This window comes from Cervus canadensis, chromosome 23 (assembly GCF_019320065.1).
Source record: "Cervus canadensis isolate Bull #8, Minnesota chromosome 23, ASM1932006v1, whole genome shotgun sequence".
Taxonomy (NCBI): Eukaryota; Metazoa; Chordata; class Mammalia; order Artiodactyla; family Cervidae; genus Cervus; species Cervus canadensis.
The window spans coordinates 8,126,881-8,153,049 of NC_057408.1; the positions used below are offsets into that span (position 1 = coordinate 8,126,881).

Genomic DNA, 26,169 nt, shown 5'->3' on the forward strand with positions numbered 1-26,169 from the left:
CTAGGGATGTAGGAATCATTTTTCGTGTCTCTAGTGAGTCTTAGTCCACTCTTCCTCTTTTGATGTGGTTATGGTGAGGACTACTGCATGCAGGGCTGAGAGCTGCTTTCAGCTGAGCGAAGTTTTGTGTATTTTTTTCCTCCCTCAAATGTTCCCAAAGCTCTTATATTTATTTATATTTGTTAGCTTGCTTGAATGGGGGAAATAGTTTTCAGCAATCCAAAGACGGCTAAATGAAATAACAGACTTTCACTTCCTAAGGGAACATTTGAGAGTGATTGAATTGCTCTCAATCTACAAGCCATTCTTTTACACCATTTTCTACTTGACTAATTGATTATGACAGGTGTCGCCTAAGCTCTGCTGCTCAAGCTGGCCTGATACTAAGACAGAGGCAGAGCAAGCAACCTCTGCTGATGAAATAGAAAAGCTATTCATGGGTATTTTTCTTATTGATTTTTCCAGTATGTGATGTCAGTTAATTACTGAGAGCCAGTCACTGAATAAATATAAGTGGTCATTATGACTGTATTTTCAATAGATTTCTCTTTCAACAAACATGATCAGTGATTTGTTCCTTTTGAGTCAAACAGAAATTGAACTCTCTATGGTTGTAAAATATATGTAAGCACTAGATACAAATATATGCCCATAAAGAGTAAAACTCCGTGTGATATAGATACAGGTGTGTTTGTGTGGGCAGAGAAGGAGCAACACACATAATTCCCATACTGTAAAGTTGTAGTCATTATACCGAAAAAGGGGGTTTCCAAGACATGGAGTTTTTAGTGGAATATTTCTTCAGTTTCACAGCATGACCAAAGAATTTTGAGAATCTGCTTTATAGTGAGTGAAAAGGGGACATGAGGAAGCTTTGGGGGTTGACAGATAGGATCCATTTAGTGATTCTGATAGCAATTTATGGGTCATGTTCATATATGTGTCATGTTCATATATCTCATCAAGTTGTATACTTCAACTGGGTGCAGTTCATTGAACAGAAATCATCCCTCAATGAAGTATTTTTTAGTTAGAAAAAAATGTTACCTCATTGTTTAAACACTATTTGGAGAATTACCGTAGGCTTACCACGTCTCTGTTGTTTTTGTTGCTGCTGTTCAGTCGCTAAGCATGTCTGGCTCTTTCCGATTCCATGGGCTGCAGCACACCAGGTTTCCTGTCCTTCACCGTCTCCAGGAGCATGCTCAAACTCATTCCATTGGGTCAGTGATGCCATCCAGCCATCTCATCCTCTGTCGTCCCCTTCTCCTTTTGCCTTCAATCTTTCTCAGCATCAGAGGCTTTTACAATGAGTCAGCTCTTCACATCAGATGGCCAAAGTTTTGGAGCTTCAGCTTCAGCATCAGTCCTTCCAATGAATATTCAGGGTTGATTTACTTTAGAATTGACTGGTTTGACTTCCTTGTAGTTCACAGAACTCTTAAGAGTCTTCTCCAGCACTGCAGTTCAAAAGCACCAAGTCTCTAATAATGTTAAATCCTTTGTGCATGAATGAAAAATTAATTTTTCTCAGAATATACTCTTAGGAGGAACTGAATTAATAATATCCATGATATATGTTGAATGTTGAGGCTCAAAAGGGCTATCCTGAAGACAACTGAGACATTCTCTAGTGGGTTTGGTGAGCTCCACTTTCCTAGGAAAAGGAGAGCAATAACTGACCTTTCTGGAATTTTTCATCTTGACCAACATAATAAATTGCTGTAATAGTTTTCTATTTATGCATAAAATATCCCCATAGACTTAGCAGCTTAAAATCACATGCCTCCATTACCTCACAGAATCCATGGTCAGGAGTCCAAGAACAGCTTTGTTTTGAGTTTTCTGTTTCAGGGTCCGACCAGGGTATATTCCAGATGCTAGTCATAGTAGAGGTCTCATCAGATGTTTGACTGGGGAATGGCCCATTTTCATGCTCCAAAGCTGTTGGCAGAATCTGTCTGTCTGTGGCTATAGGAGCAAGGGCCCCATCTTCTTACTTCTCATTACCCACTGGCTGCTCATTTCTTCAAGGCCAGCGGAAGATCTTCTGCTTTCAGTATGCTAAGACAAAGCTTGATAAACTTTTATGTAACAGTAAGAGTGGCTCAGTGATAAAGAATCTGCCTGCCAGTACAGGAGACAGAGGAGATGCAGGCTCAAGCCCTGGGTCTGGAAGATCCTCTGGAGGAGGAAACGGCAACCCACCCCAGTATTCTTGCCTGGACAATCCCGTGGACAAAGGAAGCCGGAAGGCTGTAGGCCATGGGGTCACAAAAAGTTGGACACAACTCTGAGCAGGCACACAGTTATGAGAGTGAGGACTCCCTCACCTTTGTCCTATAAGTTAAGGGAGTGCCTGTCTCATCAACTTTGCAATATTCTGTTGACGAGGAGTCCAGCTGTGTTCAGAGGACATGCAGTTAGTTACCTGAGGTCATGTAGATCACCTTAGGGTAACGTCCACCGTAGTCATTTTGCAGAGGGCTCCTGAAATTAATAATTCTTTAGTAATATATTTAAATAAATAATGTATCTTTAAGTTTATAAATATATATTTCAGAACAATTTAAGCAGAGTATGATTTAAAATTAAATAGGATTATTAGTACCTTTAAAACTTGATTTAATTTAAATGGGTTTGATTTTTCTACAAAATCCCATAGATACTATACAGAATCAGACACATCCTTACAGGCTGCATCAGGCCCCGAAGGAGTTAACGTGTCTCTCAAACATTGTCATTTTCCTTCTTCCTCATCCATAAAATAAGACCTGTAATTTGCAAAACGAATCTGCATTCTTGAGCAGTGACTGAATGAAAAAAACTGAGTATTTTAATAATTAGCCATTCAATTATCTTATGCTTGCCTACTGTTTGTAAAATCAAAAACATAATATAAAATAACATAGATCATAATATTAGTTACAGATGTCAGCTTCCTCCTTTTTTTCCTGAAGAAAAGGTGTTAATGAATTACTCTAGACTGATTTCTGACATAATTGCCAGGACTGTACAATATATCATTCTACATTTCTGCCAGCAAATTAGCATCTGTGATTCATACAGTGGGAACTTACTTCATTCTATCATGTACTAAATAAACGTTGCTTAGGTTTTCGAAATAACAGGTGGCTGTATACCTTATAGACTGAAAAGAATTTACAGTTCTGTCATTGAATTAGTGAATAATTCAAAGACAACACTAACGATGTGCCTGTGGGTTCACAGCAAAATAAGGCTGCAACTCTGACAAGCTACTAAATACTGCAAATGCATCAATAATTTCCACCTAGGAAATATGACTTTTAATCATTTTAACTCCTTTTTTCTACCTAATATATATTTTTTTCCTGACAAGCACACAACACTCAGCACTTAATATTCATTTTCAAATACCAGGAAGGCAGCTACAGATGGCGTCAGTGTTTGTAATATTCTCTGCGCTTGTACATACTGTATCATATCAATTGCAGCCACGAGCTGGGGTTTGCAGGCATTCTCTGCCACTTTATCGGTGCCCTTGGGTGTATTCCTGAACCTCTCATGATGCAAAATTACAGGAGAATCCCCTTACAATGCTGATTTGCACAGTACCTGACACATAGTTATCATTCAGAAAACAGTGATGAGAGGCTTCTGTGGTGGCACAGTGGTTAAGACTTTGCCTTCCAGTACAGGGGTTATGGGTTCGATCCCTAGTTAGGGATCTATGATTCCACATAGCTAGTGGCAAAAAAAAAAAAAAAATATATATATATATATATATATATATATATAGAAACAGCAGAAGCAGTATTGTAACAAATTCAATAAAGACTAAAACAATGTAAAAAAGTGATGATACAATTTCTTATCACAATAAACCTTGTTGGCCATTGTCTATATCATTTTCCAGCCTACATTCTCCCCCTGGGGCTGCAACTTGAGAGGCAAAAGCAGGAGTGTGAGGGAATTCCCTGGTGGTCTGATGGTTAGGACTCTGCACTTTCACTGCCGAGGACCCAGGTTCAGTCCCTGGTCAGGGAACTAAGATTCCACAAGCCATGTAGTGTGCCAAATAAAAAAAAGAGAGAGAGAACAAAAAAGCAGTAGCGTGTTATTTCTAACTGTGCACCTTTCTTCAGGGATCAGGAAGTTATTTGGACTCATCCTTCCTGAATGGAAGAGGCAATGAGAGTTTATGTTATTAGACTTATCTTTAAAGTGAAGAAATGGAAGCAGAAGATTAGTGTTTGGCCAACGGAGTGCACTGGTGAAACGGGCATGAGTAGGCACCGTCTGGTGATCTAATTCCTGGTTATCTTTTCCTCTTGGGCATCTCCTTTATTTAACAGAAGCTCATAGGTGCTTCCCATGAGTCAGGCATTATTGTGTGTGCTTTGCCAGTTTTCACTTGCTTGACTTTCAAGGCGGGGTTAGGGACTGTTGTTACCACGCACCGTGTGTGTAGGTGAGGAAACAGGCAGAGAGATGAGGTTTCCTGTGTGATGACGCATATCTGTGACGTCACAGGACTGATTGGGGTCTGGGAACTGTATTTATTTATTTTTGCTTGGAAAAATATTTGCTGATGAAAAATATGAAGTTGATTATATATTTTTCTTTGATTGCATCCAAATAACAAATTATGTTTAAGCAGGAAGAGCAGAGTTCACACACACACCCCAAGAGGCCCTAGTAAAATAGTCAGTATGACATAGGTGGATCACCCCAGAGCAATACTTATGTAGCCCTTATAGACTTAGATACGTATATTAAAGAAAATGACTTTTAAGAGTCACGCTGTCACTTCTTTGGGAGTTTTATGGAGGCTCTCCAGGAACACTTACAACCTAAAAAAAAAAAAAAAAATCTCTTGCTCAGCTGGAACAAAGTTGTAATTGGAAGCTGTGTCTTTAAGACCACTGAAGAATTATTAGAGATATCCTCATGGTCAAGTGACGTGCCAGACCTGGTAATTCACACTTCAACCCCCTTGCTCCTCAACAGTGGATGTCAATTCAGATTACACAGATAAATACAGGAGCCCTTTCTGGAATCTGAATTTAACCAATGTCCTGTGCTGCCTTTCATTCTCAGACTGATTTGTTGATTTTGTTTGTTTGTTTCTCCCTAGGGATCAAAAACATATCAAATAGTGCCTAATCTCCCTGTCCCGAGGTCATTAGAGCTTCTGCTCTGTTTAACATTGAATCAGTTAACAAGAAGGGCAGGAGAATATGTGCTCCAAGAGAGAAGGTAGTTATCTTGTCTAGTAGTTTTCCGTCCCCTAGAACAGAGCCTGATACTTGGCAGGTGATCAGCAAAAATGTTTTAAGTGAATCAAAGATCAGATGGATAGATGAATGAATGGATACATGTATGAATGTGGTATGTACCTTTTTTCTCAAGGGAGCTTTTAGTCTCCGGAGACAAACTGTAATTCAGATGGATAAAAGGTTTTATGTCTTTTTATTCCTTTCAGATTGTGTAAGGAAATTTTCCACATATAAAACTATTTCAGTCTGGGTGAAACAGATTTGCTCAGTTTTAAAATATATATTAGAAAAACATATGCTAAAATCCAAATTAAACAAGCTTTTATCTGCATGGCTCAGTCTCAACCCAGATTCATTTAGCAGAGGTGAAAATGAATTCTTTCACAGAAATTATCTTGCCAGATTTCAGCATGACATTTCCGTATGGGTGGCATTTTTATGAGAGGAAGCTGAGAAGGAGAATTCAGAATGGGGTGAGGGAGACTGTTGAAGGTGTCCTCATCTTAAGAATGCCCCCCAAAATAGCAGAATGTAAAGAGATCAATAGCATGCTGAGTTAATAGTAAGGATTTAGAAGACGAGTTTTTATTTTCTTATCATCATAAAAAACAATAGCATGTTTATATTTTTAAAACAGTGGGCTATTCAATTTGCTCAAAAAAAAAAAAAAAAAAGAGGAGACAGAGTGGATATACTCAACAAGGGAAACTAATCGAGAGAGCAGAATGAATTTTTGTATAAAGACTAATGTATGCTAAGGGGAGAGGAGGAAGGAAATGTCACTGTGTGGTGATGGAGGCGGTTGGATTATTAAGATTGAAAAGGCGAGGTCTGAGGATGGAATTTCACTGAAATGTATAAAACCAAGAAGGATATGAAGTGTGGCCATTGATTTATTGAACAAATCCCAGTATCCTACACCCCAAGGATCTACTCAAAATTTAGAAGTGGTTGTTTTAGCAGGAGCTATAAATATGTTACATAGCAGATAATAAATTCAGAGTGTAAATGGCACGGAAGCTCCCTAATATGTCATTATGATAACTTATGAGATCTTTAATACATATCTCTAAATTTTACCATTGATATCATGAGGGTTAGTCAAATGCTCGTATAGCATGGTCCCTGGTGAACCATCCGCCAGAGAGAAACCTGCCACACTTGTTACCTAGTTACATATAGCTTCCTTTTGATGGGGTTATTACAGAGACAAATGGCAATGAAAGTGCCTAGTGACTTACATTTCCTATTTTTAATGGGCTAAAAATTGTGAAATGACCTGAATACAAGCAAATTAGGAAGTAAGAGAAAAAGAGTATGTAAGCATAAGTATCCTCCAAAACAACAGCAATAAAACTAAACCATGTTTCTAATCCAAAATACATCAAGCAGGACATAGACAAAAGCAAGCGTGTGAAGTGAAATTCAAAATTATTTCTCATCAGCGATAGTCCGAGATGGGGAAAAGCCTTAGGGGAGAAAGAAGCTGAAGTTTCTGACCAAAGTAGGTTTTACCCATTTGCTGGAATCAAATTGCTATCTCTAGAGGGCACATTATTTTATGTGGAAGTTCCTCCTGGGTTTAGTGATCCAGGACATTCTTCCCTGGACCAGCATGGCCTGTGATATGTGAGTTTTTAGAAACATATCTTTAACTGCCTGGATTTAATGGATTCCTCTGGTTATTTAGTCCTTTTATCTGAATCATTGGTATGCATATGTTCTCCTCAGTAAATTTTACTGGGTGTTGTCTTGACTTCCATCAGCCAATCCTTATACTCATCACTTTATCCCCTCCCCATAGTTAATACATTTATAAAAAGTAAGTCTTCCTATCTATAATTTTTTTTGAAGTTTTTATTGGAGGATGATTGCTTTATAATATTGTGCTGGTTTCTGCCATACATCAATATAAATCAGCCCCAGATACACATATGGCCCCTCCGTCTTGAGCCTCCCTCTCCCTCCCACCCTGTCCCACCCATCTGGGTGGTCACAGAGGTGGGTGTTGAGTTCCCCGAGTCACGCAGGAAATCTGTCCTACATTTGGCCGTGTGTATGTTTCCATGCTACTCTCTCCATTTGTCCCACCCTCTTCTTCCCACACTTTGTCCATAAGTCCGTTCTCATGTCTGCGTCTCATTGCTGTCTTGCAAATAGGTTCATCAGTACCATCTTTCTAGATTCCGCACACCTGCAGTAATATACAATATTTGTCTTTCTCTTTCTAACTTACTTCGCTCTGTACAATAGGCTCTAGATTCATCCACCTCATTAGGACTGACTCAAATGGGTTCTTTTTTTTATAGCTGAGTAGTATTCCATTGTATATATGTCCCACAATGTCTGCATCCATTCATCTGTTGATGGATATCTAGGTTGCTTCCATGTCCTAGCTATTATAAAAAGTGCTGCGGCAAACACTGGGGTACATGCATCTCTTTCAGTTATGGTTTTCTCAGGGTATAAGCCTGGTAGTGGAATTGTTGGGTCATATGGTAGTTCTAGTCCTAGTTTTTTAAGGGATCTCCATTCTGTAGTGGTTCTATCAATGTACATTCCCGCCAACAGTACAAGAATGTTCCCTTTTCTCCACACCCCCTCTAGCATTTGTTTGTAGATTTTTTAACGCCCATCCACATTTTTTAATTTTACTGCTAATTACTTTAGGGCTAATTACTTCTCATTTTCTTACCATCCTCGATGGCGTTCCCACTCTTTCCTGAGGAAGCACACAAAACAGAGTTACCCAGGGTCCGATCACAGGCCATAGAACCCACAGTGATACACATGTCCATCTCCTTACCACACAGGACAAGCGACCTTCGTGATGCTCCAGGTCCATGCTACCTGGGAATTCATCAGGCCAGCCTTTCCATTCAGTCACTGGTAATTTTACTACTAACAGCTATGAGCGGCTTCACAGTTTGAAAAAGAGAAGGAAACAAGGATCTAGTTTGGCGTTCGAGGCGTCACTCCCTCTGATGAAATACAGAGTGGACACACAGCAAGACCGGCGCCGGGTGAAACGGGCGCATCGGCGTGAGTCATGTGTGCCCCGGCTGGGGTGACGGCTTCTGGATTGATGGTTGCCGCCTGGGTGCTTTGTCACTCAGCCCTGTGTTTGGGAGTCTGGGTGGTGCGCATCCATTTTACCCTCCTCGATTCATCTTTCTACACGAGCTGATAAATGCTCACTCTGACCACACTGAAGAGTCCTGAAACCTAACATTGCCCTTGTTCATTTTTTTTTTTTCTTTTTTTAATTCTTCACTCAGAATGAAATGGTGTACTCCTAAAAGATAAGCATTTTTTTTTTTAAATCATGTGTTTCAGCTTTTTAAAGAAACACCAGAAATAAGAGCATTAGGGCTGACCCAGCAACTGTAATTAGAGCAATGGCTCTTCCTTCCCTTTCTAAATAAACTATTTCTATATACTGTGATTTTTTTTTTTTTTTAGATTTACAGAAAGTTATAAAGATATGGCAGAGTTGCTGTATACCTTCACCCAGTTTCTCCCACCGTTGACATCTCCCATTACCATGGTATATTTCTCAAAACTAAGAAACTGACATTTGTACATTACTATGAAATAGACTCTAGAGCTTATGTGGATTTTGCCAGTTTTTCCATTAATACTATTTTTCTGCCTCAAGATCCAGTCCAGCATACTGCTCTCATTTAGATGTCATGTCTCCCCACTCTATAATGGTTTCTGTCTTTATTTTGTTTTTCTTGACCTAAGGATCTTGAATGATACTGGCCAGCTATCCAGTAGACTCTCTCACGATCTGGGTTTGTCTGAAGCTTTCCCCACGATTTAGACTGAGGTTATGGGTTTTGAGAAGAAATATCATAGAGGCATAATGCCCTTCCTATCACATAACATCAGGGCTACGTGATCGCTACCCTTCATCACTGGGTATGATAATTTAAGTAGTAAACTAACTCTGCCAGGGTTTTACCATGAAGTTTGAGCTTTTCCCTTTGCATATACTCTTTTCTTTGGAAGCAAGTTACTAAATCTAGCTCATTTTTGCCTCTCTGCCTCTGTTTTTTAATATTTACAATCACCTCTATGACTCAGATCTAGCAGAATTACATTGCATTCTTTGTTAATTCTCTAACACATAGAGAATTATTGTATAAGGCAGTATAGCCTCGTGCTTTTATCTGGGTAGGGGTACGTCCTCTTCTGAGAGCACAGAATGATTGCTCAGAGAGCCTTCACCAGGAAAACTTTTACAGTTCCCAAATTTCTGATCCCTTAACTTTACCCAAGAGACTTAAACCCCAGAAGAGACAGTTGACATATTTGAGTTACGACATAGGAGGGTGGCAGAGAGGACCAAAGATGTCTCCTCTGCTTCATCTTGTTTTGGGGTTGTTTATTTTATTTTCTAGTCATCCTTCAGTGGATTTATTTAAAATGTAATATTGTGATCTCTGTTCAGACACCTCTCGAGAAAGGAGGAAATGTTCATAACCATACCTTCATGCTTACTAAGAAATAGCTACAGAATCCCAAACTATGTTTGTAATATAGAAATGTTTCAGTAAGTGTGGCATGGAGCTCTGAACTCTGTGACTTTGTTTCCCTCTGTCAAAATATTTACTTGTGAACAGAGTATATCATTTACTCTTAGCTTTACGTAACCAAAGGTGTGAGAATGATGGTTTCTTTCTCACTGAAGCTTAATGAATCTTTGTATTCCTGAAGGTGAAGGTCACAGTACTTTGTATTTTTATGTTAACATCCATTATATTGAAATAGTTATTTTTGGTGAAATTAATTGTTGCTAGGAGTAAAATAGATAATTAATAAGGACTTACTGTGTAGCACAGGGAAATATATTTAATATTTCCCTTGTGATAACCTATTAAAATAATAAAAAAAGAATATATCTGTGTGTGTGTGTGTGTGTGTGTGTGTAAAGAGAGAGGGAGAGAGTGAACCGAATCACTTCACTGTATTCCTGGAAGTAAACAACATTGTAAATCAACTGTACTTCAATAAAAATGTAAAAACTAAAAACAGTAATTTCTCTGAGGAGGAGATAAGAATAGAAATTTTCAAATATATTGAAATAAAAGTTATATACTAACATTACTGCCCCATGCTCTCAGAATTTGTTTCTTGGTTAGTTTAATTGATTTGTGACAGCTATTTGCATACCAGACAAGCCAATCCTTTGTAATATTATTAAAAATATTGTCCCAGTTTGTCATTTGTATTTCAGTCTCACTTACTATGCTTTTCCATACAAAAGTTTTAGTTCCAGTACAGTCATATTTATCAAGATTTTCCTTTGATTTCTATTCTTGTCATATTCTTAGAAATGCCTCCTCCTTCAATAGCCGAGTATATGAGTGTATTCCCCTCTGTTTTTCTTGAGAAGCTTTCAGGATTTTTTTCACATTTATTTCTGCATACTCTATTCTGGCCTGTTGTTCTTTATGTACCCTCTTTGCAATACTGCATAAAAAGTTAAGCATCTTATTCAGGATCACACAGAGACCATGTCACAGAGCCCTGTTTGACTCTGGTGAACCCTTGCAGTCTCATTGTCGGAGCTGTCTCTCAAGGTGGAGATTTATGAATCTTTCTAGTGTAAATTTCCATCCTAAGATTGTACCTTTGCTCAACATAGACACTGCTGATGTTTATTAAGATGGTAAAATAGTCACAACAGGGGCTAGTGCCACCTGTCCTCCTCTTCAGTTTTAGACTCTGTCTTTAACAGAATTCAAAGTATTTTATGAGCATCATCTGCTGTGTTCCGTGTCTTCATGGTCATATTAAAGAAGAAGCATGTTCAGGCTACATTTTGACACTGGGGGAAAAATTCAGAGTCAAGAAGTGTAATAGTAAGGTCAAGTAATCAATAGTGACCTTGACACAGAATTCCACTGTTTTGAGCCTCCCGTCTTCAACAGTGACCCTAATTGGGCTACCCCTGTGGCTCAGCCGGTAAAGAATCTGCCTGCAATGCGGGAGACCTGGGTTGGGAAGATCCCTTAGAGGAGGGAAAGGCTACCCACTCCAGTATTCTGGCCTGGAAAATTCCAGGGACTGTATAGTCCATGGGGTTGCAATGAGTTGGGCACAACTGAGTGAGCTTCACTTTCACTTTCTAATTCCGAACTTCTTCTGTATCATGTTTTCTCTTTTATTAATTTTAAAGTCTCCCTTTTTTTACTGAGCTTTGGCTATATTGGGTCTCCATTGCTGCATGCGGGCTTTCTCTAGTTGCAGGGAGTGAGGGCTACCCTCTGGTTACTGTGCTGGGAATTCTTATTGCAGCGGCATCTCTTGTTGCAGAGCTCTAGGGTGCACAGGCTTCACTAGTTGTGGCTCATGGGCTTCAGTAGTTGTGGCGCATGGACTTAGGGGCCCCAGGACATGTGGGATCTCCCCAAATGAAGGATGGAAGCCATCCCCTACATTGGCAGGTGAATTCTTCACCCTTGGACCATCAGGGAAGGCTGTCATTGGGTTCCAAATTCAGTCTCAAATTTGGATGAGTCACTTTCAAAGGAAAAAGGGGAGGGAGGAGAGAAATTTCTTAAAAAGTAGAAAAAAGAAGAGAGAGAAGAAACAGAGATAGAAGTTATTGTTGCTTCCTAGGATGATAAAACCTTAATAACAGCAACTTTAGGGATTAACCCATTTGCACTCTTGCCCAGCTACTAACTGATGGAGAATATAGGCTGTTTCCTAATTGCAATCCCAAGATTCTTTTTACTTTACTTCAGGAAAAAAAAAAAAAAAATGTCATCCATCCTTCCTCTTACTTGATGCTGGTGAACATGGAACACAGGTCAAGCACATATTGAGTTGGCCAGAAAGTTTGTTCAGGTTTTTCTGTAAGATGGTGTGAAAAACTTGACCCGACATTTTGGCCAACCCAGTATTTTGCTGTATCTTGTGTAGTAGCCAGGAGTCAAACTTAAAATAGATACTTTTATTATGGTGAATGAATACCTGTATCTTATTTTTCAGAATTTTGCATGCCTTTTGTTATTTTTGAATTATTGGATAAATTTACCAACCATAATTCTAATTGATATGGGTCTTTAGGTAAGTAACACACTGAATGACTGAAAAAAAATACTAACAAGACTTTTTAAAAAATCTACCTTTTCTGTAAGAATTAATATTGTTTTATTTAGAGTGACCAAGGAGAATACTGGCATGATGCATATTCACAATTTATGATTATGTAATGAGTCTTTATTACTTAATAAGTAATCTCTAGTGGTTATTTCTTTTGTTTGTTTTTTTTTTTTTACTTAATGGATTTGGAGAATATAAAGCTTCTTTTTTGGTTTACAGCGTTACTATATTTTCCTCACTTCAGTACACTTTGAAAAGAAAAAGAAGGAGCATGCATGAGTAATCACTTCACTGTGGTTGCAATTTCTCCACACCCACCATCTTCCTTCCCAGAGAGGGTACTAGAATAGAAGTATATAGGCTTAGAAGGACACATTCAAATAAAGACCTATGGTATAGACCAGGAAACTCTATTCAGAGCTCCATAGTGAACTGTATGGGAAAAGAATCTAAAAAAGACTGGAGATATATGTAAATATATATTCATTTGTTGTTGTTTAGTCACTCAGTCATGTCCAGCTCGTGACCCCATAGATTGTAGCCCACCAGGCACCTCTGTCCATGGGATTCTCCAGGCAAGAGTACTGGAGTGGGTTGCCATTTCCTTCTCCATGTGTGTGTGTGTGTGCGTGCGTGTGTGTGTATAACTGACTCACTTTGCTGTATACCTGAAACTAACACAACATTGTAAATCAACTATGCTCCAATAAATTAAAAAAAAAAAAAAGGGAGAGAGATCTAAGGAAGCATCATCAATGTCCATGCTTTGCTCCCTGTTGTTCTGTGGTGGCTTCATAGCAGTGAGATCAGGCTCTACTTGTATAAACTTGATTGAAATAAGTACTAATTTATCTTTGCTTCATGCCCTCCTTTATTCTTTTTTGGTTTTATTTCCCTTTCTTCTGGTAGCTATAAAATTCCAAGGTGAGTAGATAGAGGTTAGAGCCAAGTATGAGGCACAAGGATGCTCAGTAAACCTCCACATCCTGCCAGTTCTCTGGCCTTCAGTGCCCCCACACCCACTCTCACCCTGTCCATAGGAGACATACCATCAGGTCAACCTTTCTGTCTAAAACTCTGATTCTCAAAGACAATTCTATCTAAAGATAGAGAAATTTAAAAACCATTATTTATTGAATACGAAGTATATACTTGGGACTGTGCTGCCCTTAAAATCCATCTCTCATCATCACTTAACCCTGCATATTAAATGTTTTGGATCAGTTTTTAAATGTGGACAATAAACTTTAGAGAAGATAAATAACTTCCCAGTTCACATAAATTTAAAAAAAAAGAAAAAAAAACCAGAAAAATACAAGTCACATAGTCACAAAGTTTCAGAGCAGAGATCTGACATCTTATCTATTTAATCATGGTTTTCTAGTCACAACCATTTGTTTACATAAATGATGGATTAACCACCTCCAAAAACTGCCTGTGGCCCTTCCTGCATTTTGGATAAACTCTTTAAAAGATATTTTCCTAATTAAACAAAGGGAAAAAAAAAAGCATTAAAAGCATACAATGCATGTGTTTACATATATACAGTGTACAGCTTTGACTAAAAATATTCATTCATAAAGGTGCTAGTTGACCAGTTCACCAGATACTATTTTTTCTTCTCATTTTGTCTTTTGAAAAGATTTTAAGCTCTGAGAGATGTAGTTACCTCTGCTGAGATGATAACACTTTCCAGAATTTGTTTTTCTTCTTATCTCTTTGTGTGGCCATAGGTAATTCTTCTTAGCATACTACTTTGGTCTGGCAATTCTCTTTGATGTACAGTCCTGGGATAAGCATCACATTTCTTATGATAGATCCCCAGATCAGGACAAACCAGCTTTCTTGGCTTCTTTTCTGCTTCTTAATGAAAGTGTTACCGCTCTTGGAAATATTCCCAGATAAACATACCTTTTACGATTGTTTGGCACATCATTGGATTTCAGAAAGATTTTTCCCTACTCCATTTGATGCAAAATGCAGTATTCTCACCCCTAACCTACATTCCCTGGAAACCTTCCTCTGAGTTCAGTTTTTCACTCTACTTTGTAATTTATTTGTTGTTGTTGTTGACTTGATAAGTTGTGTCTGGCTCTTTTGCGACCCAGTGGACTGTAGCCTGCCAGTCTCCTTCTGTCCATGAGATTTCCCAGGCAAGAATACTAGAGTGGGTTGCTATTTCCTTCTCGAGGGAATCTTCCCAAACCAGGGATCGAGTCTGCGTCTCCTGCATTGATAGGTGGGTTCTTTACCATGAGCCACGAGGGAAGCCCTGATAATTTATTAGCAGAGCAGTAATGAATAACATAACTAGTTTGCGGTGATAGCTCAGTCCCCGTCCTGTACCTAATCTCAAAGACTCATTTTTCACGGTGGTATAAATGAAGTAATTTCATCAAGTCTCAGTTCAGTTCAGTTCAGTCGTTCAGTTGTGTTCCACTCTGAGACCCCATGGATTGCAGCATGCCAGGCCTCCCTGTCCATCACCAATTCCCAGAGTTTATCCAAATGCTAAACATTGTAATTTCACAAATTTGCAAAGCCTTTTATTTAACTAACACTGCAGGAATGCATTGGATGCCTAGGATATGACTGACCACACTGTAGTTTAGATTTGGAGATTAAACTGTGGTGAATGGTTTAGACTTGGTTCCTACTCTTCCCAAGCATCTTCTTTAGGATAGGATGCCAAAGCATGACTGGACCATGGCAGTGCTGTGTAGGAAGTGTCCTGAGGGGCTGCTTATTCTTGTCTTGAAAGCTCAGCAGAGGCACCTAAGCCAGGATGGGGGTCAGTGGGGTGACTCCTAGGCTGAGCTCTGAAGAAGCCCAGGTCAGAGCCGCGAAGCAGTTGGGAGGAGGAAGGCCATCCACCTCAAGTTCAGCACTCAGAGGTAGCAGAGGTGAAAGCCCCAGGTTTTCATGGGATCCAGAAAATTCAGCTTGGAGAGCTGAGAGGTAGCAGGGAACCAGGCCTCCAACCCTGAGGCCTTTGGACACAACTCAAGGCTAGCTCCTCCACCCCAGAGCCCTTCAGCTTTATCAGGCTTACTGCTGTCCAAGGCAACTGTAAAAGTAAACTGGGATGGAAGGCACCATGCTGGAGGTGGGAGGAGATGGGTCCTTGAGGCAAAGGAGGGGCAGGGAGATTCCCAGGCCCGCCTTCCTCTCTGGAATCCGGAAATAGATTGAAACAGGTCTTCTTCACCTCTTGCCTTGCACATCCTCTTCCCTCTGTGAAGATCAAAGTCAGTTTATGACTGAATGCATCCATTGATTTGTCAAAGAAAATTCCAACATGTATCATTCAATTCTATAGCACTAATACTATGGACAGTTTATACATTAATCCGTTAAATAGGTTTCTGGGAAAAGACTAGAAATGGTTTAGTAGAAAAGTGTGGTCTGATTTCTAAACAATCGCCCTGCCAAAAAATTTAGAATGGAACTTGTTCATTGTCTTACATTTTATATAACTTTATAATTGTCTTACATTTTATATACCTTATGTCTTCAAATTAGTTCCCTCTTCCTTTAGGACAAATTCACGGTTTAAAAATAATTCTTCCCTCCAAGCATAACAATAGGAAATTATAGACATTTAATAAATGTTGGTGACTTATGTTTGATACTAACCCAATATAAGTTATTTTATGTAAAGACTTAGATTCAATGAAATATTGTAGTTAATTAATTGCTCTCAAGTATTAACTTAAGTGAAAATGATTTAAGATCACTTTTTTAATTCACATTGCATAGATTTACTAAAATTATTAATACACTAGCTCAAAAGCCATGATTCTTTGAATTTTGAAAATAACGTGAACTTTAGAAGAAAATGTTAGTCTTTGTCATTTTCAACTCTATATATACAAGCTTTCTTTGGTAAGCTTGTGAAATTACTTTGTGAGCTATAAAAACTGAAAACCAAAGTTTAAATGTTACCTACTTCTCATTTAGACAACTAAATAGATGTTTGCCCTTAGCACAGTCAGATGATCCTATCATTTTACTAATGTTCTCTATTTATATTTTATTTTAAAAAATATCCCCAAGTTAATAAAGAAACATAGCAAATAATGTATCTGGTTGAGCTACATTTATGGTGTTTTAGTTTATGGCATGGGGAAGTGAGCCTATTAGTTGTTTGTTTAATGCAAATTAAATATTTTTATGTTTTCATGAATATATCTTATCATCTGTCATATCTTTCACAGAGTTTGCAGGTTGAGCACTGAGAATAAGTTTGGAGAAAAATTAATGTCCATAAACACTGTATATTAAAAATCTGATGGAAAAAATGTCTTTGGTATCTAGAAGGGAATATAGCCTTACAGAAAATTTAACCCAATGTTGTAATCATTATCAATGCTATTGCAATGACTTTACAAAAATGCTATTTAACAATTTAGGTTTTAAAACTGTCTGTTCTTTAGATTTATATTATCCTCTGAAATCATCTCCGTTTTTGGATTTTGCTTTGATAAAATTTTTTTTTAAAAAGATCCTTTAACAAAAGAGAGAAGACTAGGTTATGGTGTGGCAAATTCACCTCTTCTTCTCCATGACAACAGATAAAGAAGCTGTAACCATGACAACGGTAATGGGCCAGGGAGATTAGGGGCAGACTGGAGATTAGACCTCCAAGAGCAAAGAAAAGAAGTCCTGATTGGCTCTTTATTGAGACCTTATGTGAAGACAAGTTACTGTTGAGAGAAAGCATGGAGGATTAGCAAGAGCAAAATGATCGCCCCTGTATAAAGTAAGAAGTCTTTCTTTTGTTAAAGACGTGTCCGTTCCTTTTCATATAACAACTGTTGAAATTGAGGTGAAGAGTCCATGATTAATTTTAGTCTGATCTTGATTTGATAAATCGAGTCTAAACTAGTTGTGTAAGAAGTTACTTTAGAAGCTTGGAGTGGAAAGCATCTCTGTGGACCCCGACAGATCCTCACCCCGCCCAGCAGTTTCCCTCTTGGCAGCCCCTGGAGGGTGGAGAAACCAACTCATTTTTGATGTGGTACTCCTGTAAGCAGAGTGCTCTGGGGGGAAGAAGGATTTGAAAATTTTTCTCCTATTATTTTAAAGCCTATCTTTTTGACTTCTTAAAAATTCTCAAAAGATTTTTCCAAGTCATCATTGTTTACATTTTGTTTTTAAAAAAAGAAAACTTGTAAAAAAAGAAAAAAGCCTTGAAAGGATCCCATATTCTTTAAACTGATGAAATGTATAGGTATTACCTTTGAGAAAATGAACTATCTATGATTTCACATGGATGCCTTGATAAAGGGGGTATTCATTATTTTTGAAGTGCTAAATTTATAGACATGAGAATGTTTGGTCAAATGGTGTGAATATTTTTTTCACTTTAAAGCCTTTTGCCAAATTGAATTCTAAAGAGCTTGTATTCTTACAGACTTCAGCTGACAGCATAGAGCTTGCCATGCCCTGACTAATACTACATACGAACATTCTTTAAAGTCTTGCTACCCTGACAGATTTTTAAATAGACTTTATTCTGACTTTTAGATTTTATTTAAATGTGCATTTCTTTTATTATTTGTCAGGTTGAATCTTTTTTTTAATAAAATTATTCAGTATTTGATTTTCAGACATTCATATTGATGACAGATATTAACTGTATGCCTGTTAGCTATTCTACAAATGCCATGAGCCAGTCGTTACAGAGGAAACACACCTAGAGTAAGTCAAGAAGAAAGGAGGATTTACGTGAAGGAAGTGGACTTGTTTAAGTGGGAACTGCCTGCGCAGTGGCCCTGGGGAATCACAAGCGGTTCAGCCTGGAGACAGCGTGATCAGTATCAGCGTCAAAATGCAGTGTGCATCCAGGCGAGCCCCATGAGAAGAGCGGTCTCATCTCCTCGGCTCTAGAAGGGCTGCAGAGGATAGGTGCTTGGTGAATACTTGCTGAAGGAATAGAGCTCATGTGGACATGAGCATGTCTCTGCCCAAAGCTGTTATTTTCCTGGCAACAGAACATGTGAGGCTATTGTGCGGGAAGGCTGATGCTCTGGAATCACACTCAGTGGACAGTGGAGGAAGTGGGTAGGTAAGTCCCCCAATGTGCGTCTCCAGAGGCCTGTGCGGCCGTGGCTCCCAGAGTCCCCAGGGAGGGGGCTCTTCGGTCTCCCTCAGAGACAGTCGCCGGGGAGCTCCCTCTTTCCAGCCTTCCCTCCCGGCCCTGTTTCCCTTCCCGACTCCTCACGGGTCTTTCCTGGGATCACCGTCCAAATAAAGTGTGTGCACTTAGGGCTTCTTCTGAGGGCCTCTGTGCAAGCAAAGGCAAACCAAGAGAAATGATGAACAGGGGCAAGGCCGACCGGCAGACTGAGAAGCTTGAGTTTCTCTGAGGTGACGAGTAAGCACAGGGGAGAGAGATGAGAGGTCGGTGAGCCGGTGTGTCTTCATACAAGTTGATGCTGGTCCCTGTACGGAGAATGAATTTGAGGGAAGTGAGTGGAAGATAAACAGGGGAACTGGAAGATCGTCGTGGCGAGTCTGGTGAGAGAGAATGGCAGTGTGGAGAGAAGTGGAGAGGTGGAGATGAGATAGAATACAGGTGGCAGGTGTCTCCATGAAGGGGAATCCTCGCAGGGGCGAGTGAGGGAAAGTCAGGAAGAGGGGATACGTGTCTAGGGCTGTAGGCTATAGATGTGAGAAGAAATGTAGACACAACTAGGTCAAGTGGCCTAGAAGAGAAGCAGGCTGAGGGGGAGTGATAAATTCACTTCAGCGTGATAGTTTGAGCTGTCCATGGTGTGCGGAAGCAAAGGTCTTTGTCAAGAAGCTCAATACCCATATTTTTAAGAGAGATGCTGCCTACCCAAGCATCAGTCTTTCTGTCCCCTCCCCTTATTACTCCATCATAAAAGATTGACTGACTCACCACCAGTCTTCCATTCATGTCAAATACCGTGCTGATCAAGAAAGCAAGAAGGAAATTGTATCTGCAAAGAAGTTGGCTAAGAATCTGTGGAGCTAGAAATAACTGAAAGCTTTTTGCAGCTCTTGAAAACCTCTTTCTAACTGTATTGTAAACTGGTTAAGTTTCCAGAACTGTTGGGAAATAAGATAACCCCCTGCTTCCCCAAATGGATTTTCCAGTGAACAGGAGTTTAGTTCACAGCAGGAATGCCCACTCGGCTAGTCCCTGGAGAAAATAGATGCAAGAATGGAGACTAACTTCAATAAAAATTAGAGAAAATGGCCCACCAAAGCCAGTTTGAAGATAAAATGCAGACAAATGGGTACTTGTGCTTTGGAGCCAGAAATCACCTGTCAATATGAAATATATGTTCCATAGACTTGGGGACTTGAACAAATAAGAAGAAAACTGAAATATCCAGCAAATATTAATTATGAATTCACAAACATGTACACACACACAAACACACTCTCATTTAACTGCAAACATCCGTTAAAGATTATAAATGCCCCTAAGGTATTTGAAAAACCAGTTTTCCACCTGTGGATGATTCAGTTATTCCTATAAATAAGAGTCATTAAATTTGGATATAAATGTGGTGATACTCAACAAGTATGGTACAATGGTAACTCTTGATGTGCAGTGGAATTTTTAGTCTTCCTTCTGTTAGCATTGCTAGTAGAATTGCTTCTACTTGTTCTATCTTTCAACATTTAGTTGGCTACTCTTAATTGTGTGTGCTCATTGGAAACAGTGAAACAAGGTCCTTCACATTGTATCTAGAATGGTGTAAATGGGCAGTCAGAGTGGAGTAAGATTTTATAGTAAATGCTTAGTTACCTAAAGCATGTATCAGGACTTGGAAGAAACTCCCTGATTAGGACTCAGCGCTGCTGGTGCTTGGGTTCAAGCCCTGGTTGATGAACTAAAACCCCACAAGCCACAGGGTGCAGCCAAAACAAAAAATGCCCGTAGTAAGTCTATATTCCGTGTTTCATGGCAAAACCAAACATTTTTCCTTATGGTCATGAATCCCTTTAGCAGTAGAAACTGGCCATATACAATAGAATCGTGTTATTAGTTTGCCAATATTTTATGAAATCCAAGAAATTCTAATACATTTTTTATTGAAAAATAGTTGGTTTACAATATTGTGTTAGTTTCAGGTATACAGCAAAGTGATTTGGATATATTTTTTTTTCTGAAATATATATGTGTGTATTATATATATGGGTGTCTTTTTTTCCCTTATAGGTTATAAAAAAAAAAAAAAAACTGAGTATAGTTCCCCATGCTACACAGTAGGTCCTTGTTGGTTATCTATGTTATATATAGTAGTGGGGAGGGATAATTTAGGAGTTTGAGATTAACGTATGCACTCCAATACACCTTCGATTCCACTGTTGCGTCTTTGGTTTCTCTTTCCTTCCTTCCTTTAGAATCGATGGGAATGCACCATTCCGCGTTTGCTAACGGGCCTTCCTTGCCTTCCTGCACATTTCCTGCCCATGCCCCCTCACTTCTGACAGCCTCCTCTCCTTCCTCCACAGCCATCCTGAGCTCCAGTGTCCTCCCTTCAGCTCCCAGAGACGTGGTCCCTGTCCTGGTCTCTAGTCGGTTTGTCCGTCTCAGCTGGCGCCCACCTGCAGAAGCAAGAGGGAACATCCAAACTTTCACGGTCTTCTACTCCAGGGAAGGTGACAACAGGTAGGTGCAACCAAGAAATTCAGCTAAACCCACCAAGTCTTTAAATGTAGACTGTGGGGTGATGGTGGCCAAAGGTCTTGAGCAGGATTTTGCAGACCGTGAGAAATCTCTGCCTTCTGCTTTTCACTCGTTATTCAGTGGAGGTAATTGAGTCGCTTGTATGGTTTTTTAAAGTAGGATCGTGTACAGAAGCAAATTCAGGGTGTTTTTTTTTTTTTTAAATTTTCAGTACATTGAATCTACTCATAAAAACATTCTAAAAATATACAACTTTTCCTTTTAAACAAAATATAGTAAAACATTTTTAAAAAGCCCAAACAAAATTTTGACATTTACAATTCAAAATCAAAGTAGCAGAATATTAAATATTTACAAAACTATCTTTTAAAGATATGTATAAAGTTACATGCAGTTTGGTTGAGTTGGCATAAAAGAATGGCTCAAAAATTGGAGATTTTCCCTCATCTCTAAAAAGAAAACATGCCCAGTAGAAGCTGTGCAGATTCTTGAGTACACGAGGTTTTCTGTTTCAGTACCAAAGCCTCTTGTTGTGCATCTAAGAACTTTAGGTGTGTGAGGGGCTTCTTATAACAGCAGGGTGGAGTGTCTGGTACAAATTCATTTATTTATAGAAACCTTCTTTGAAAAAAGACAAGCATGTAAATATATGCTATCAGGCTTTTTAAAAGTCTCCTTGATTTTCAAACTGGTAAACAGAGAACAGAATTAGACTATATATTGATAGAACCAAATGTGGGAGAACCAACGTGGTGAGGTTGCAGTCTCAGCTCTGACGCTGACATGAGGCAATCTCCAGAAAACCACACAACTTCTCTGAGCCTCATTTCACTCTTGAATAAAGAAAAACTAATAGTACTTACCGTAAAAGTTTTTGTTATTGCTAAATTAGGTTGCATTTATAAAAGTCACTCAAGAGTAAGAGTCTTTAATATTATTGTCTAGGCAAAAGTGTGCTGCATACGTCTGGTTTCAAGATTACAAGCTACTGTTGTTTTTTTGACTTCTTTGTTGTTTTGTTTTGTTTTCTGATTTTTTTTTTCCTTCCTTAAAGTGTTTCATGATTTTAAGGCTTTGAAGTTTGATTTGTAAGTCTGTAATAGATACGGGTTAAGTTCCAATCTATAAGAATAAACTGTATATGATATCTCATTTCTTTAAATTTATTACACTTATTTTATAGTCTACATTTGACCATTCTAATATCTGCAGTCTTTGTGGGTCTGATTCAGCAATGTGTTTCTTCTGACTCTTCTTCATGGGAGCTTATTTTTCTTCCCATGTTTGGGCAATTCTTGACTTTAGCTCTTAGAAATTTGTCTGAGGGAATTTTTGAGGCCAAGATTTAAAGCACATTCTCCTGGGAGCATCTGCTTTCCCAAAATGAGTCCATATTAAACCAAGTTTCTGTTAAGATGTATTTGGTCCACGCAGGTCTCAGGTGTTTAGTCCCTCAGTCGTGTCCGACTCTCTGCAGCCCCGTGGACCGTAGCCCGCCAGGCTCCTCTGTCCGTGGGGTTCTCCAGGCAAGAATACTGGAGTGGGTTGCCATGCCCTCCTCCAGGGAATCTTCCTGACCCAGTTCTCCCACACTGCAGGAGGCTCCTTTACCAACCAAACCACCAAGGAGGCAGGTCTCATACTGATATTTCATTAGTTATCAGAAAATCCATTAAGTATAACATTTGTTTTTCTACCATTTTTAACGTGTCAACTTAAATGAGTAAATGCAGTCTTGTGATAAGCAATTTTAAGAGGTTTTTTTTTTTTTTTCTTCTTTCTGTTCCAACTAAGTTAAAACTTATATTGGGATGTATTCACTAGTTCTCTCATGAGGCTAATTTCATTTTCATTTTCCACTGAAGCTTGCTTTTTTTCAGGATCCTGGCTATATGCAGGGTTCTCTAATAAGACCTTATACCCTACTTTATCTGAAAGCTTTCTTTCTTATTCTCTTTTCCTGTTAGTTTCTAAAATTTATAGGTCTAGACTTCTATTGATGGGCAAATACCCTAAGTTAAAGAGTGATCCTGCAAGTCTGCTTTCCCACTATAATTCTCTTATTTTGCTGCCAGCATATTCATGGGTAACTTTTGTTAAGAGGTTTTGAATAATTTACCCAGTATTTTAGGTGTGCTGTAACAAAAGCATTTTTTCACATACTATCCAGTTAGCCATATTGCTTGAAATGGAGTTTTGTAATATTTATCAAATGCCAATATGATTGGTATCATTGTTATTTATCTTTAATTATTGGCACTTGAACAGGTATATTTGCATTTAAGCATGTTCAATGTTTGGAACTTTTATTTAAGATTAAAGCGTCAAGCCATTCTGTAAATATCTCACTTAGAATGAGTCAGAAAGCTAGGGAGTTTTCTTAACAGAGCTTCCCATTCCATTTTTAAAGCATTTTGTAATTTTCTCTCCTCATTATATTTGTTTTTTTTTTAATATTGCCAATTAAAGATGATTAAAAGATGAGCATGTAAAAGCTGAATTTGCATCAGAGAAACATTATGTTGCCAAATCCCAAGGTTCTGTAGACAAGAACACCTATTTTCAAATATACTCAGTGGACCTGCCTGTGCCTCTCACACAGAGAGGGAACAGCATCATTAAATTCTTTAATGGATGTGGATTTTGATAGGGTAACTAGGATCTTTTCAAAATATCTGAGTTCCAATTCCCAAATCTTTTCTTCCACATTAGACCTCTTAAATAACTAGCCCAAAGTGGCCATGCAGGAAATATGACATGTTTTATGCATCTCTGTATGTGCAATGTTTTAGAGAGGCATGAGGGAAGAAGAGAGGGAGAGGGAGAAAAAAGGGAGCTAGAGAAGCAGAAAAACCGAGAATGGACACGTGTCCTGTTGGGACCCAGTTGTCCACAAGGCTGAGCTCCCATTCATCCTGGCGATCACTGTTCATTCTGGAGAAGAGACTGGATGGCTGTCACAAGTGTTACCTGTGCCTGTTGAAGGCATGTGGCGGGGACGCCCGGATCAAAGTGTCAGGCTTCTGGTCTCCGAAACTTTGAGTGCTTTAAACACATGGTGATCTTTAGGAGCCCTTCAGGATCCGAAAGCAACAGTATAGCTGGGGCTGGCGGAAGTGGTCTTTAGTTCAAAAGGCTGCAATGTGATAATCGGATGGCACATTGAAACGTCTCTCCTGCTGCGTCTCAAAATGCTTTTCTTCTCAGTTCACAGCAGCCGTTAAAGTATATCCTTTTTAAGTTTCTGTTTTCTTTTACGATTTGACCTGCCTCTACCAGGCAAGAAAAGAAATACACCAATGCCTATCGCCTATGTTCCCTAGGGTCATTCATTACTGTGAAGAAGCAGGCCTTTGCTTCAGTTTTATCTCTGCAACTATATAACTCTGTGACCTTAGGAGAAGCCTCTTAAGTTCCTTGCATGCAGCTGTGAAGCCTGGAGGTAATAATTCTCGCTCACTTGTCTTCATGTGTTCACATAGGTTTCCTGGTGGCATCTTAAATTCAGCCTGCCCAGAACCATACTCACTGTCTCCTCCTTAAGTGTATATTTCCTTCACTTTTCTTGGTTTATGTTTGTCCCTTTCATCCTGTTGACCAAGCAAAAAAACCCAAGTCATGTTTTACTTCTCTGACTCAGCGCTGCTGTTGGTCATCAGGTCCTCTCTTGTCTGTCTTAGCCACAGCTCAGCCACATCTCCTTTCTTTCTGTTACCTCCACTATCACTTATATGATCTCTGACAATAGTTTCTCACCTTCTAATCCATCCCCCTCACTGTCTCCAGCTATCTTTTTGAAATATAGTTTGGATCACTCACTTCACTGCTTAAACAATGTGAAAGTGTTTTAAATTTAAATATGATCAAATTTCTATATAAAGACATGCACATAACTACTACCAAATTCCCTTGAATGGAAATCTGTCTGCAATCTATACATAGATAGAGTGTAGTCCCTCTAACCTACGATGGTTAAAAATTTACCACGTACATCCAAATGGCTAGATTTGGAAATGGCACTATGATTTTATCAGATGTGAGTTTTGTGAATTTAACTATGTAAAAGCCAGGAATAACATCTCTTTGGTGTGATGGGCGAAGGGAACATGAATTCTGCCTATCAGAATTGCTGTGAGAACTAAGTGAAAGAATTCAGTGAAAGCATCCCAGGTAGTCACTGTACAAAGGCAGGATGCAGGTCTCAAAATTGTTTGAGCTCTCAGACAGACAATATGGAAAAGGCTGAAAAGAAGGCTCAAAGGTGATGGTTGTATTGCCGTAACAATGGGTTGCCATCTTTTATATGAACCACCTTAGAGCTGAATATACCTGGAAGAAAATATGTGCCGATAGTCTTTAAATTCTTAACTATTCATCTGGGAGTTACATTGCACAGAGCAGTCAGGCTATCTCACACATAACCCTAAGGATATTTAAATCTCCAATACCTTCCCTCTTTCCCCTGCTCTTAATTAACCTTCCTTCTAATTTCCTGGAAAATAGTAGCACTCGGAATAAAAGTTGTATAAGCTGCATATCTGATTTACCTATCTCAGTGGATCTTTAAGTATGTAACCTGTCTTTCCTCAAATTGCTGGGAAAGAATTGACCATGCTCTTAACAGGGCCAAATGTTCACTTACGTACTAGATCCCACCCTGTCTTGCAAACAAAAGATCAAAGCTTCAGCTCAGTCTTTCTCCTTAGCATCATTGTTTCGCACCTTGGGCTATCATGCCCATCAGCATACAAGCAGGTATTTGTATTTTCCATCTCAACAAATCATTGCTCTCAATCTTATTTCTCCCTTCTCTATCACTTCATTCTCTTCCCTTTTACAGCAACAGACCTCGAGTTGTCTAGGTGAGGTGAAAGTCACTCAGTCATATCCGACTCTTTGCGACCCCATCAACTATACAGTCCATGGAATTCTCCAGGGCAGAATACCGGAGCGGGTACCCTTTCCCTTCTCCAGGAGATCTTCCCAACCCAGGGATCAAACCCAAGTCTCCCGCATTGCAAGCAGACTCTTTACCAGCTGAGCCACAAGGGAAGCCTTGTCTAACTTCACTTCCAATACCTTATCACATATTCCAGTTATGATTCTATCGCTAGTGTT

The 26,169-nt window shown here is 39.1% G+C and overlaps 1 protein-coding gene and 1 non-coding gene across 7 annotated transcripts in view; both read left to right on the top strand.

Annotated features, from left to right (window-relative positions):
• DCC (DCC netrin 1 receptor) overlaps positions 1 to 26,169 on the top strand; it is a 1,219,152-nt gene that overhangs the window by 804,421 nt on the left and 388,562 nt on the right. For all 6 annotated transcript variants that reach the window (XM_043444495.1, XM_043444496.1, XM_043444497.1 and 3 more), the window contains one exon: positions 20,877 to 21,033. In XM_043444495.1, the coding sequence (XP_043300430.1) occupies positions 20,877 to 21,033 (157 nt within the window). The remainder of the gene's footprint in view (positions 1 to 20,876; positions 21,034 to 26,169) is intronic.
• On the top strand, positions 3,957 to 4,029 carry TRNAE-UUC. Its single transcript has one exon. It is a non-coding gene; the product is annotated as a tRNA-Glu (tRNA).